The 14,763-nt window shown below is 33.6% G+C and overlaps 1 protein-coding gene across 1 annotated transcript; it reads right to left on the bottom strand.

Annotated features, from left to right (window-relative positions):
- Positions 1 to 1,678: 1,678 nt before the first annotated feature.
- Positions 1,679 to 7,914, bottom strand: LOC128241271 (uncharacterized). Its single transcript, XM_052958214.1, has 2 exons — positions 7,809 to 7,914; positions 1,679 to 2,418 (listed from the first exon to the last, which is right to left on the bottom strand). Exon 2 carries the CDS (start codon positions 2,366 to 2,368, stop codon positions 1,679 to 1,681), a length of 690 nt encoding a protein of 229 aa, XP_052814174.1. The 5' UTR covers positions 2,369 to 2,418; positions 7,809 to 7,914.
- Between the last annotated feature and the right edge of the window lie 6,849 nt (positions 7,915 to 14,763).

The following is a 14,763-nucleotide window of genomic DNA, read 5'->3' as shown; positions in this document are numbered from 1 at the left end:
TCAACCAAACTTTTTTGTTTAGTGTTGTAAGTCAACACGCTGTCATTGAACCATTTCAATCAAACTTTCAAACTTTGTTATCGTGTTGTAAGTTAATACGCTGTCATTGAACCATTTCAATCAAACATTCATACTTTGTTGTACTGTGTGCTCAAGAAGAATCACGCTTTCAGACTTTTTTTATCCGTATAGATGCTCTTCAATTTGTTTTAATCTCTGTTGGATTTAAGTGGAGTTTTGTTCTTGAATACTTCTTTTATCGCAGAAAGTAACGGCCTTTCTGGTCATGGAAACTTAGCTTTTCCTGCATACGTACTGCATGGCCTTTTCACAGAGACCTTACCATTAAGTCTATATTTTAAGTATATATACATTTATAATTGATCAGATTAGAATTCATTTGACAACTAAAGTCATTGCCTATCTAATCATCTCACTGGTTATAAGATATAATAACTTAATTTTGATGTACATGTAATATGCACACTTTTATGTTAATATCACTTGTACTTTTCCTTAAATTTTACTATGAACATTTTAGAAACTTGATTTAAGTTGAGAAAGAACTTAAATGTTCAAGCCATGTAGCAAAGCGTCTTTAGTTTAATAATTAACAAACACAATTTATGAACGTTATTTAAAAAAGGTACCATTCTGAGTGTCTAATACGTACATGTGAATATTTTAAAATTCTACAGAAAATAGAAGAGTCCGAACGTGACCTTCTAATTTTCTGCGTAACATTAAAAGTATACGCTATCATTTTTAGTCGATGTAACTATTTGTGTACCAATGAGAATATAGTGTATTCAGGTATGTGCTACAGCATAATTTCGGTTCCCATGGTAAATGTCATTAGAAATATGTTTGCAATTGCGTTTGCTATTTTTTTTTTATATAATATCAAACAGTCCATGCGTTCTACAAAATCTAGTCAGCAACAAAGGTCAGCAAAGTCATATAAACGAATGCAAATTTGCACATCCTGATTTTTACCACTCATTAGTATTTTGTTATTTGGGTCCTTATCCAATTAAACCCTTTATTGACCTTGTTCAGATAAACGGGTTTGCATTTTTGCAAACAGGAACTTTTACTGTATTTAATTCTAAAGCAACTACCACCAACACCAACGGCCCAAACATCGACCTATCATGTTACCAATACATTTGCCAACACTTGTACTGGCAAACGATCCGACAAATCCTCCAACTACTGCTCCTGAGACGGCACCAACTGCCGTTCCTACGGGACCCGCTAACGATCCGATTTGAACTCCCAGTAACGCTCCAGTTTTAGCACCTAGTATGCCTCCATAATGCGATGCTACGACACCAATGACGCCTTCGCTTATCCGTTCTGTTATTAACTGATTAGCGTGACTCGCAGAAATCTCCTCAAGATCTCTTTGCTGAGCGAACTTGTATATATCCTTACCAATGTACCAAACTTCTGCCACTATCGTAGCTGCAATTCCAATTTTGTTTACCAATTTTGAAAAAATGGCAGATAGTTGTTGTCCCACCTGGGGTATTGCAGCGGGTTGTTGTCCAAACAGTTGTATTGCGGCGAGCTGTCGTTCCAAATTTGGTATTGCAGCGATTTGTTGTTTCAACCGTGCTAATGCATCGATTTTTTGTCCAAACTGTGGTAATGCAGCGACTTGTGGTCCAATCTGTCATAATGCAGCGGGTTGTTGTAAAAACTCTGGTAATACAGCGATTGCAATGAGCTGTTGTCTTAATTGTGTTGCTGCAAGCTGTCGTACTACATGTTGTGTTGCTTTTGTTAGGTCTGATATAAAAGCCTCAAATATTGGTTTTGACCTTAACATTTGTTCACCTAAGGCCTTACTAGCTTCACTCGTAGCTGAGCTCGCAGACACTTCGACAGCTTTTTGCTGGGCCCATTTGACTTGATACGAAATGCGTTTCCCTGTCTTGCAATACGTTGCAAGGTGTTCGCAGTTGTTGCTGAATAGGTTGTAACTTTCGTGTTGTTTAATCATTTGGTGTGCTCTATCCAGAACGACAACTGGCGAATTTCCAATGATGACAGGCTCTGGATAGTTAATTCGAAACAAACGACCATTTATTTCTGTTCTGTTTTCGATTTTAGTTGTATGTACTTTTAATACTTCGCCTTCTTTACTGAACTCTATAACATATAAGGTCTGGTCTCCATAACAACTTTCGACTATAGCGTGATGCCATATTATATACGATCTTTCCCAAGCAATGTGGTCTCCGGGCTTTAACTGTCCAATGTTTGTTCCAATATGCTTAGCGTTCAGCACTGTTTGATCGTGGATTATGTCTTCGTAATCTTCTTCACAGAACGATTGGCGTTTTTTAACCTGGCGTTGCATGTTTATAGCACGTTAGGTTCAAATGGCTTTATGGCACATGATGCCACGAGCTGAAACACAAAATACCGAGTAAGGTGAGTAGTAAGATTGCCTAGACTGACCACAATGCACTCATACTATCTTCTTTGTAAACTGCCATCTTAATATGAGGGACTTTTCAGAATCGCACGCGTGTAACACTATCCGATTCCTAGCACGCTTGCAGACGCTATTTTAGCAACCATTTTTAAACCAACAAGTATTACTTAAATTTATTCCTGAATTTGAATTCTGATGGGTTAAGTGTATTACTGTAGATACAGTCTCATATAATGCATGCAACCTTTCAATTATTAGATAAATTTTAAACCTTTTAGACATTTTTCAACCCCCGATTTGATACAAATATGCATTTATTGCAATAAAAAATCATCCATAAAATCGAATGTATTGTCTAGACTTAATGGGCGTTTGCCCATTGCCACTAAACCGGGTTTTTGTTTAAACTTTTTGCTACTGAGCATGTTTCAATAGCTTTTTGCATAAATATTAACGCACACATCGCCACCATGAAACTTGTTTAACACATGCCTTTTTTTACAATCACCACATTGCTTATACGAGATACTAATATTCACTTTAACTAAGAAGTAATTCGTTTAAACATATTTTAAAAAAAACAACACAAAAAACAACACTTACACTGTTTTTCCAAAAAATTGTTTTCATTGAAAGCAAAGTTATATTAATTTGAAGAAAAGGGAGGCAAACAGACAGACAGACAAAAAGACAGACAGACAGACCGATACAATTGATTATTGTCGTAAACATGTTAATTACATTTTCTTGACAAAACATGATATGCATCAGAAAAAGACAATGATACGTCCTTGCATTTTGCATTGTTGGGTAAGGTTTAGTTCCTAGATTATATAACAGTCATTGATTTTTGAAATAAACTTAATCATTAAAATCAGAAAATTTAAAATGAGCAAGACATAATCGGAAACTTCTTTTTTTCTGAGCTTTAATGAATCGGGTTCTAAGGTTCTTTAATTAAGCTATAAAGAATCCCGTAGCCTACGAGTTTGGGACAGTAATTAAATACCCATTGAACGTGTCCATAGGTTAGTAATAACGGTATAAAACGTTTTCTTGTATCGTGATGATTATTTTCTTCTTTAATTAGTTCAGACATATGTTTGTTCAAAAAGGTTCTTTTTACCAAACATATTTTATAGTTTTATTTTACAATCATATTGTTGTTTGGTCCATGTGCGAGTTTTCTCGGCTTGCGGCCTCGCTTTGACTTCGAGACTTACACGAAAAAGACATTAAAGAACATTTTATCAAACCGAGTTGCAGAAAATAAACGTTGACCAGATTGGAAAAGTGAAAACGTGCTAAAGGGTGGAGGCGAGGGAATAAGCACTATATAACACTAGATTAAATCCAGTGGTTTAAAGTTAGGGCGTTAAAATACTTAGTTGTATTTGTATTGTATTTTAAAGTTTTAATATTGCATATTCATATTAGGCGTAAAAAGCGTATTGTTTGTTTGTGCACACCAGTTTATAAAATAAGAAATTTAACCTTATGTTCGTTCTTGTTTTTACTAAATGAGAAATTACCGCTACATCAAACGAATGGCAGGTGTCTAGAACGCCAAAATCATCATAAGTGGACGCCAAATGGCGACATGTCGTGCCCTTTAATACAGAAATGTTCTTCCATGCAATTGCAATACAGAACAATACGTAAAAGGCCCATTTCAATCTTTGAACTCTTATCTTAACCTTGACCTTTGAGGTTTAACCTTTGACCTTTAAATGTGACCTTGACCTTTGCGGTACTAGTGCGCGACTGGCAGCCTCATCAGAGAAAAACATCATCGTAAGGTTTTTGAAAATCTTACAATGCAGTGTCAAAATACAGCTAGGATCATGTTAACCTTTGGCCTCTAACCTTGACCTTAATCTTTGAGGTACACGTCTGGGTCTTGATCACGTTACGCCAACTCCTCATGTTAAAAACGCATATGGTAAGTGTTTTGAAAATTCTAAAATGCATGGCAAGATAATCATACAGCCTGGTCAAATTCAGTCCGAACGGGCACACGCACTCACGCTCGAAGGCATATCCACCAAAGCATTAGTTGCCCTCTGGTTGTCATTATAACATGATGTCATATGTAAACAGCTTTCTCCTTCACAGTTGGAATGTATATTTCTGCAAATTACTCAGTTGTTTTTGAATTAAGAAATATTGTAAAATAGGTAATGGATAATTTAATATTGAGCTCTTTTCAATATTCAATTAAAGATATATAAGATTTCATATATATAAATTTTGCTAACAATTATTATATTGTGAAAGCAACACATACTTAAAGACCTCTTCAAATCAATTAAAGAGGTTTTCAATTCCTTAGAAAAGGTCTTTAATTATTTGAAGAGATGTTTTATTATTTGAGATATCTTGACATATCTGTGTTTTTGAAGATTTGGCGTTCAAAACAGGCGTTTTTTTACAATATCTGCCATCTGCTTAGTCTAGTTGATATCAAAACAACTCTATTTTAAATCCTGATCATAGGAGTGCATTGCCTGTATACAATTTAAACCATGTAGTAAACTTTCCATAGGGCGGCGAATGAATAAACAAATGAAAAAGAAAAGAAAAAAAAACTGATAAAGAGAGCTATCACAAGAGCGGTAAGCGGATACAAATCTCGATAAAAATCTGAATTAGGTGTTTACCTGTCTGGCGAAATCTAACGCTGTCGGAAATTAAGATAATGCGTTTTAAGTAAATAATGTCGCTGTTATCGGCTATAATGAAATCAATATCGATAAAGATTGCAAAACGGTTAAAAATACATAACCTGGTTTCACCAAGCACGAGCGGTTCTTATAAAAAAGACGGATTTCAGATAACCTAAAAATAGATTCTGCATATCGTTAACTGACCGCATGTAATAGCTGGGGGCAAAACATTGCTGATTAGCCCCTCCAGGTTAATACATTATATAGTACAATATAGTTCAAGTATGGTCTAGTTTACATGATAGAACGTTATGGCAGACATCAATGATTTCGAGTTATTTAAACAAGTTGATTAATCAGATTATACAAGAACATTATCCTCCATAATGTAGCAATAATGAATATAATTTGATAAATTATCTGTTGGGGCAGGAACCTAATCCTTACAAAATAACTGCAAGTATTAGGGAGTAAAGCAAACAGTTTAGCAGTTTGTGTTTAGAGAGAAAATTACTTTATTGAAAGATTAACATCAAAGTCAGACTGAAAGTGTTTGTGTCAGATATGTATCCCACGCATAATAAAGAAAATTGAGACAAACTTACACTACTTATAGGATTTTTATACAGTATATAAACAGAAAAGAGGGAAAATAAAATAATTCGCAATTTTGGCAGTTTATAGCGATAAACATAATATAAACAATTAAGATCACAAAATGCTTTGCGTTTTCTGTTAGATGTAAACACCTTGTTGAATGTAATGATTGAAGGCATCAAATTGCAGCTATCACATATATCATGTCATTCAATAAAGTAAGTTGATTATCAGGAACACTCGTGTCCAGTATAAGAGACTTCCTCATTCTCCCTATGACACGCTCAACATGTATTCTCACATGTGGCAATTTTCTGGACGTTTCATTGCCAGAAAGTTGTTTTCTGCCCTGTGAATGAAGGAATCCTAAGTACAGTGACGGAGGCTGCCATTTCCTCGGCAACAAAAACCCCCTATCTGCCATCACTTCATCACCGGGAAAATGCTGGACAAATATCCTGATTCCAAAGTTATCTGTTTTTCCGAAACTCTTCCACCCCATCCATCAGAAATAAAATTAACTGCTCTCGTCGGCGATATAGATATCAAATATTCTATTGTATCGTTATGTTTGTAGTTGCTACATGTTTGTGCTCTTGTTGTACGATTGTGCGGGCGTTCAATAAAAATTCAAACAATCGGTTTTTGAAATCACTTTGTTGTAACCAGTCTTTTTTTAAATTAACTGACCCTCTGATTAAAAAAATACATTAATAACTTATAACAGGATTGTAACCGTGTATTTAATATCTGAAAACAAAAAATGATTGGTGAGTGCTAAAAGGTATTCACTGCGATGTACTTTTGTCGAATGAGGTAGAAATCCCGTGTTTTCTGCACACTTCTATCAAATTCAACTCGGTATCTTTTATAAGAACCATTGTTTTCGACATGTATTAATCTGTTTTTGTATAGTAAAACATTTATATAAATTGTGGTAAAACTTATTTGGGAGTAAGAGTACAACTTTATGTACATAGGGTTCTATCTGAGTATATATCCACAAAAATAAATCACGGGATATACCTGTAAAAATGCCAGTGTTGTCTATATTGTCAAAAGTTACTTTAAAATCTTTCATTTTTGTCTGTATTGTCTGCAACAGGCTACACATGCATTCAATGTGTTTGTGTCCACAATGGGTATTTACGAAATCTGTGCAAAGATATTCCATTTTCTTTGTTTTATCTATTTGCACACCCAACAACACACAAATTATTAACCATTTCAACAATTTTACTTACAGAAACATGTATAAACTGACCATACACCACTAATGTATTGAATTTTCTACTGGGGGCTTATCAGCGGCAGAGCGTCCTTGCCCACATCAACTAATTCATGAGCTGTTCAGTCAACCATGGTCTTAGTGAAATCCGTCTAAAAATGAATTTCAAATAATACTTCTCGAGATGGTTTAAAACTGTCGTCTGCTAAGGGATCGAAAACGTTATGCTCGAGCAGTTAGGATGGCCGTTTTCATAGATTATAAAAGGGGTTAACCGAGTGCTTTGTGGTCTGGATTCTTTAAGGTATATGATATCAACGATTCGCTCACTTTAAATTGAAATGTTAAATGTGTAAAGAGCAAACTCAGGTTTTAAACTTTTGCTTTGGGCCTTATACATAAAAATCCCATTCTATAGCCACCTATATTCTTAGTTAGTTTGTGCAAAAAGTAAACTTTTGCTAAAAAGAACTGATTCATATTAGAGTATTTCAGAGTTCAAAACGTTTGTCAAAAGATAGTACAGCCTATTACAGAGTTAAAAGTGTCTTTAGAATTGTTTAAATCTGAACACAATGATCGATACAATCTCCCTCTTTTTGCAGTAAAAACACACAGTGAAAGTGTTTTGCAAAAATTCAAACCCAAACACTGTACAATGACTCTATGCGTGTTAATCCGCGAAAAGGTATACGAGGCAATTGCTTGAAAGTACGTGATTCTGTTTGAGCCATTGCCAGCTAACGAAGAACAATTATATAGAACATTTTTCAGCTGAACAATTTGATATTTCAATAATAGAAAATATTTAAAAGTTCAATTATCAGCTTCTATTAACTAACTTGATGACTTAAAACTTTATTTCACTTACCTTTGACAAGAAAACGAAGATATTCCGACCGTTTCCTTCTTGCCAGCGTAACTATTGTGCAATGTTATCTGTAAACATGGAGTTGTCAATAACATTTCGTTGTACGTGCATTTTTTTATCTTCAATTGATGAATAATTTGGAATCCAATCGCTATTTATTCTACATTCATGTACATACTTTACAGTAAACATTAACAGGGCACTAAATAAGTTTCTATATATGAACAGAAAAGAACAGAACAGAATGTATGCATATACAACATATCGATAAATTAATATAATGTTTAGAATACGCTAGTACAAATAAATAAACACGATCATGAATGCATGCACAAATATAACGAACAGATTCAATTCATACATGCACACATGCACACATGAAATAAGGTGAAAGCGAAAATAAGATAGAATGTGCATATAATTTACATAGCTCCAGTGTATGCACGTGCCTGCACATGATTTTCAAAAGAGGGCCATGATGACCCTAAATCGATCATCTGATTGGGAGGTTTAAGCGTTGTTGTTTTTTATTATGAGAATGAATAAGTTATTTGTTTATTGAAATGCAACTACGGATAAAACTTTAAGTTAGTATTGTCAAATGTTGTAGTGGTTAATGTCATCCGCGCATAACAACTATTTTTGTTTTTAAAACTGTACACATGGTCAAATTTCGACTGCTGACCATTTAAAGAATACGAAAGTAAATCAAAGAGGGGTTGGCCAGCTTTGACTCCAGGGGCATAATTAGAACAAACTTGGTAGCTATATCAGGCTCTGTGGGTTTAGAAAAGAAGATTTCCAAAGATGTCCTTATATAATTAACTTATATGAAACTTGTGATCCCCAGGGTGTTGTAAGTTTTATCAACAAAGATATAATTTGAACAAACTTGGTAGCTGTATTAGCTATATGAAACTTGTGATCCCCAGGGTGTTGCAAGATTTGTCAACAAGGGTATAGTTGAACAAACTTTGGAGGACCAGTGTATGGTTCTACATATCAGTTTTGACCGCATCAATTAACACACCTTGATATTTTATTTTTTCTTCATTGTGTTGTTTTAAGAAGTTTATTTCATTATTGTTTTGCGTCTGGTTTTATTTGAAGAACTTTTCATAATAATATCGCTCTTCAATTGAAATATCTTTTATATCGGTTAATACAGGTTAAATTGATTAAATCTTTTTAATCGTTTTCTTTTTTGTTCGTAGTGACGGTTTTTAAGTTAAGCTAAATATTTACTATTTGTGTCGTTTTGTTCAATATGTGCATTTGAAATGTTTCTTATATGATTTGTTATACTCTACCACAACTGCCAAAAAATCAAGCAATCTGCTAACTAAATACTTTAATTCAGTTCAATACCAAAAATCTCACAGACACATAGCTATTTTATCTCAAGTTAATTACATCATTCTCTTACAGCGTTGACATACTCGAGTACGACCAAGCAACGTTGATTACTTTTATAAACAGGCATGTAGCTATTTTATCTATACTACATATGATCAGGCTCAAGACCACAGTTATCTTCTCCCCGTTGACCAAGATCCGGATGTTAATACAGAAAAAAGAGTGCTTGTGTTCAAGTATCAATATTTTATTAAAATTGAATGAAAAAGAATCAAAAAATGTTCTTTTTGCAGAGAACTTGACTGAATTTGACACTCTATTGCAGAACTTGATAGTTTTCAGTGTAAGTATTGGAAAAATCATAGCTTGTTGAAGTCTGAAAATTAGTTGTTTATAGCCGATTGACTCCTTGGCGGAAGGGTTCTGTATTTGAACTCAATTTTGACCGTCGGGTCAATGGTCAACATGGTGTTTTCTTGTGATTATATTTTGTGTCTTGAGTTGTTCTAGAGATGCCATGTCCTTGTTTTTCAATTGATATGTGTATAAAGTCAAAAGCCAGGTTAGTGTCTATATGAAACATATAGTAAAAATAACTGTGGTCTCACGCCATCATGCGCTGGCAATGTATGATCCATACTAAAAGGTATTCTTGTTTTAACATAAACTGTAGGAAAAATAAATTTAAAATGAGGCTTAAGTCTAAAAATGTCATATAAATATAACGCTGTCTTACATTCGAACTATTATGTTCCCTTACTTCTTTAAGGCTGTGAAGGAATGACATGGGATCAAAAAACCATGTAAGTTGCAAGTTTTGTTTCATAAAGGAACACCAATTTTGCCTATACTTCTAACGGCCTCCCGAAAAAAAGAAAAACGAAACGAAAGATATATATATTTTCATTTAAAAACATATTGACTTTTGTTTTAACTTGACTAGGAAATTTTATGAAATCGACTTAAGATTAAGAACGAACTTAAGATATTTTATGAATACGGCCTCAGCTGGGATCTTCATTTCAAGGTTTGCCATACCCTTGAAATCAATTAAAATTAATATCCTACGAATAAAAGTTACTTTACAGTAATTTATTACCTACCCTACAGATACCATTGGACATATCCTTATCCCATGACTGGCCTCAGGGAATATACAACTACGGTAACACGGCAAAACTCCTGAAACATAAGGCATTCCGTCGAGATGAGGTTGAGACCAATACACTTGGAAACCCTGCGGCGTGGGACGTGTTAGTGAAACTACAACCCTCGTATTGGTTCTCGGCACATCTCCATGTGAAGTTTCCATTTATGGTAAAACATGCGGTAAGGGCTGGTGCCATATAAATATGTGGTTAATTAAGACTTACTTAAAACCTCTGCAGCCTGTAACATGTTGGTAGAACTACAACCATCATATATAAGGTGATATACCTCTCTGCTCATCTCTGGTTAGTCTAGACTACATGTTACATGCTCTAAAATCCTGTATAATTGCTTTGTGCTCATCTCTCCATATAATTGTTTGAGTTGTGCAGTAAGAAAGTTTTATATGCATCATTTTACAAACTTAATTGATTTATTCTTTCATCAGGAATTCTGGCAAGTTTCAATATAACTATGCTTAACTTTTAAAATCACATTTTTATAGCAATATATTTATATTGTATATCTAAGATGAATTTTAAGGGTTTTAATTCCTTTTCAAAATGTTTTAAGGTTTTCTTAAATGATTTTTAAGTTTTAAGGTTTTTAATTTAATTTTTGAATTGTTTGAATTCATAAAATTGAAGTTTAAAGGTCTTAATTAATGAGTTTAGAGTTTCAAGGTCTTAATATTTATTTTAAAAGTTTAAAGGTTTTAATTTATAAGTTTGAAGGTTTCAATTCATGATTTTAAAGTTTCAAGGTTAAATTTATAATTTTAAAGTTTCATGGTTGTTGTTTTTTATTTTGAAGGTATAAAGTCTTCCATTTACTGATTTTTATGTTAAAAAGGGCTTCTTAGTAAAACACGTTTATATTTCATGAATAAGTAAAAACTATTATACTACCAGTGGAAGACTTTTACTGATTTACATAGGAGTCCACCAGACTACTTTCCTACAAATGTTAGAAATCAAGGTCAAAATCGAGGAGTCAATCGTTTTCAGATATAGTTAAATGTCAAAAAGAAAACAAGCAATCAATTGTAAAAAACTGGTTAATTCCTTACCCTGATCAAAGTTTGTCAAACTGTTGTTGATTGGCCAATATTTATCCAATATCTACTATTAACCAATCAATCACTTAAATGTGCAAACTAGCCAAAATATATTTTTGGACAATTTATCAAGGCTTTATACAATTGGCTGCGGGTTGACATTATAAAGCTGTCTTGTTCCAAATAAAGACTTATGATTTAGTTTCAAGTTTGAATGAAGATTTCAGCAACCAACAAGAACATATTCAAATTTATATCAATATTAATTACTTGTAATCATTTACATGAACTAGGAGTCTGACAGACTGTCAACCAAACACATTCTCCTAAGGCCTAAATTAAGGAGTCTAAGATTCACTGACTCCCTTTAGTGTCCAATCCTTTAGTGTTACATTTATGATTGATCATTCAATGTCATCTGATGACCTTCAATTGTTTACTGCGCAATTTTCTACTTATTCCAGGCAACACGAAATGGAAAAGACACTGGAAAAATGTCTTCCAAGGAGACACGTCTTAAAAGTATTTATTAACCAAAAACTCCACACAATTGTTACTTCACTTTGATGTACAGCGTTCGTTGACCGCACATACTCCATTGCAAATTGAACATCAAAAATAATTTTATGTTTAGAAATCAAATGGAACATATAATATTTTAAAGATTTAACCAAAACAGCATGAGAGAAAATCAAATGAATTTCTTTTAAAGGTCAATTGTTGAAATCTAGCTATTTTTCATATATCATCGGATTATGAAGGGAAATCACTGTGCATAAGATTAATGCTGTTAAACACAATTGAATGATAGCCCTTCATTAAATATCAAGACTAATTAAACAAGACTTTTTCTCGATTGACTTTAAAAGTTAACTCATACTTGTACATTCGATGTTTCAGTATAGTTTGTAAACATTACGTTGTATATCTGAGTTGATCGCATTTTTTATGTAAATATAAGTATTGATCGCATTTTTCCTTGCATTTATGCTGTATAAACGCAGAAGGGCACGCGAGCAAATTCCATGAAGTGCGCTAGCCCTTATTGGTCGTTTATTCGCTTACCCTACGGTTTTAATACAGCATAAACGCAAGAAAAAATAAATGCGACCAATACTAATATTTACATTTACAAAAATAGTCATTGATATCAAAAAATAGCAGTATCTGCTGCAATTGTGTATTTATTCTTAAAAAAAGTGTAACAGACAAGATACGGTTGTATAAAAGAAGAGCTGATTTTTGTAATGTCCTATATCATTGGTTAAATAACGTCGCGTTTATCCAGGAAGTAACAATGACGTCATATCCTCTTGCGTTTTATACAATATAAAGGTCAAGTTGAATCTACACAAAAGACTAGGAGAATGTAAATATGTATGATTATATGTACATTATTGCTTTCACTCCCCAATCACTGAGAATACAGCTGGGCCCTGATTCGCTATCCATTCTAAAACTTACCATTGGCATCCGAAGTCTCACTGACCATATTAGGTTGTAGGTACTGGACATATTCCATGAAAGTTCTCTCACTTTGAAACTTCAGCTGGACCCTGAGTTGCTGGCCATTCTTACACTGACCATTGGCATACTTAGTCTCACTGACCATGTTTGCTTGTAGGTGCTGGACATCCCAAGTGGCAGCCTCTTCCCCTGAAACTACAGCTGGACCCTGAATGGCTGGCTATACTTTACCTGACCATTGGCATGCTTAGTATCACTGACCGTGTTCTCTTTTAAGGTCAGTGGATCAAAAGGTCTCTTTAATTAATGTTGAGTTGAAAATTTGTTTCTTGTAAATAATTCATTCGCTTTAAGGTAATAGGCGTGATGATCATAAGCTAAAATAAATTACTGAAGAACGCTTCGGCCCATGGACCTCAAACAATGTCTTAACTTTCCTAGAAATAATAATGATATCTCTGTACAGGGACCAACCTCCTAATCAACCATCAAATTCCTTGGAAACAACTATCTGCCTTGGAGTTCATACTTTGCTCCTTTAAAAAGGTAAGTGATCAATATTTCCAAACTGCATTGAAAGGTCGTCATGAAATATGTTATATAAATATGGCTATCTGCCCATGTTGGCATTAATACTAATGGTTAACTGTCCAGTGAGGCCTTTTGGCGAACATTTGTGACATTCCCGCATATTGTTCAATCATTTTAGCTATTTAATTTATTTATTTATGCAATTCAATGTCTTTCCTTGATAACCACACTGTGATAATTAAGTATATTTTGTTTTAAGTCTTCCTATGTCACACAATACTATATTTTAAGGACCACAATGGAAATAAGAGTTTTATTTAAACTCTTTTTTGTGATATCCTTAACATGTAATGTTGATTGACATGGCTGTATTAACTCATACAGTTTGTTTAACACCTGTATGTCTTAATTTTAAAATTGCCATGTAAATTGTACATTTTAAGTTGAAATAAATCTATCTATCTATCTATCTATCTTGACATTAAAATTACATTGACCTTGATTTTGAAATACTTATTTTTCGATGTCAAAATGAAGCTCATTATTAAACAGTTTTCATCCATTCATTTAGATATATTATACACCATGTGGGGGAATGTTCACTAAATATGTGGAATACTTTGGGTGCGTTTATATTGAAATTGAGAACTTTAAACAGTTTTGTAATGCAAATATTTCGTGTTGAAAAGAACCTTTGACATGATGATAAAGCTAAGATAGTATGATACCTTTATCTGTTACCATTGTTATTCACTAAGTGATATTATGTTACAGTAATACTAGTAACAGGAAAATAATAAAGAGATACTTGCGGTTTTCAAAATACAAGAACATGTCATACTGTTAGTAAACATTTTAACTGCAGGTAATGGATCAAGAATGTATGAGCTGCAGTAGCTTTAATTACATTTATTTGAATGTTTAGCATTCCATTTTGATAGCATATGAGTCTCAAAGAAAGACCAAATTACTAAACTTGTCAACAAAAAGTAAAATTGGATATAACATGGTATTTCAAATATTTCAGTCCTATAGAAACAATATGCTGAGAATTGTTTAGCAGAATTAGTTAACATATTAATAACAATTTCCTTCCATATTTTGTTTTATTAACCAGGGTTTCACAAAATGTGAATGATGTATGTTTTTATAGCGAACAGGTGGGCAGGCGGAAGATGATGTGGGCGGGCGAGGTAGAACTTACGTATGGAATTGAAAACATTTAGATAGGGTTGACATTTTGTGATCAAATTTATGGAAAACTTTCATGTAATTGCGTGTGGCGCCCCTTAGGTCAAGGTCACTGTTACTAAAAATAGGAAAAGGTTGGTGATCAATAAGGGGAGCAACGATTCGCCCGATGCATTAAATAAAACAATTTTAAACTTTCTGATT

The sequence above is a fragment of the Mya arenaria genome, chromosome 7 (genome assembly GCF_026914265.1).
Source record: "Mya arenaria isolate MELC-2E11 chromosome 7, ASM2691426v1".
Classification (NCBI taxonomy): domain Eukaryota; kingdom Metazoa; phylum Mollusca; class Bivalvia; order Myida; family Myidae; genus Mya; species Mya arenaria.
This window is presented reverse-complemented; position numbering and strand designations above follow the sequence as displayed.

Coding starts and splice junctions, on each gene's coding strand:
- LOC128241271 (XM_052958214.1), bottom strand. CDS start 2,368: ATGCAACGCCAGGTTAAAAAACGCCAATCGTTCTGTGAAGAAGATTAC.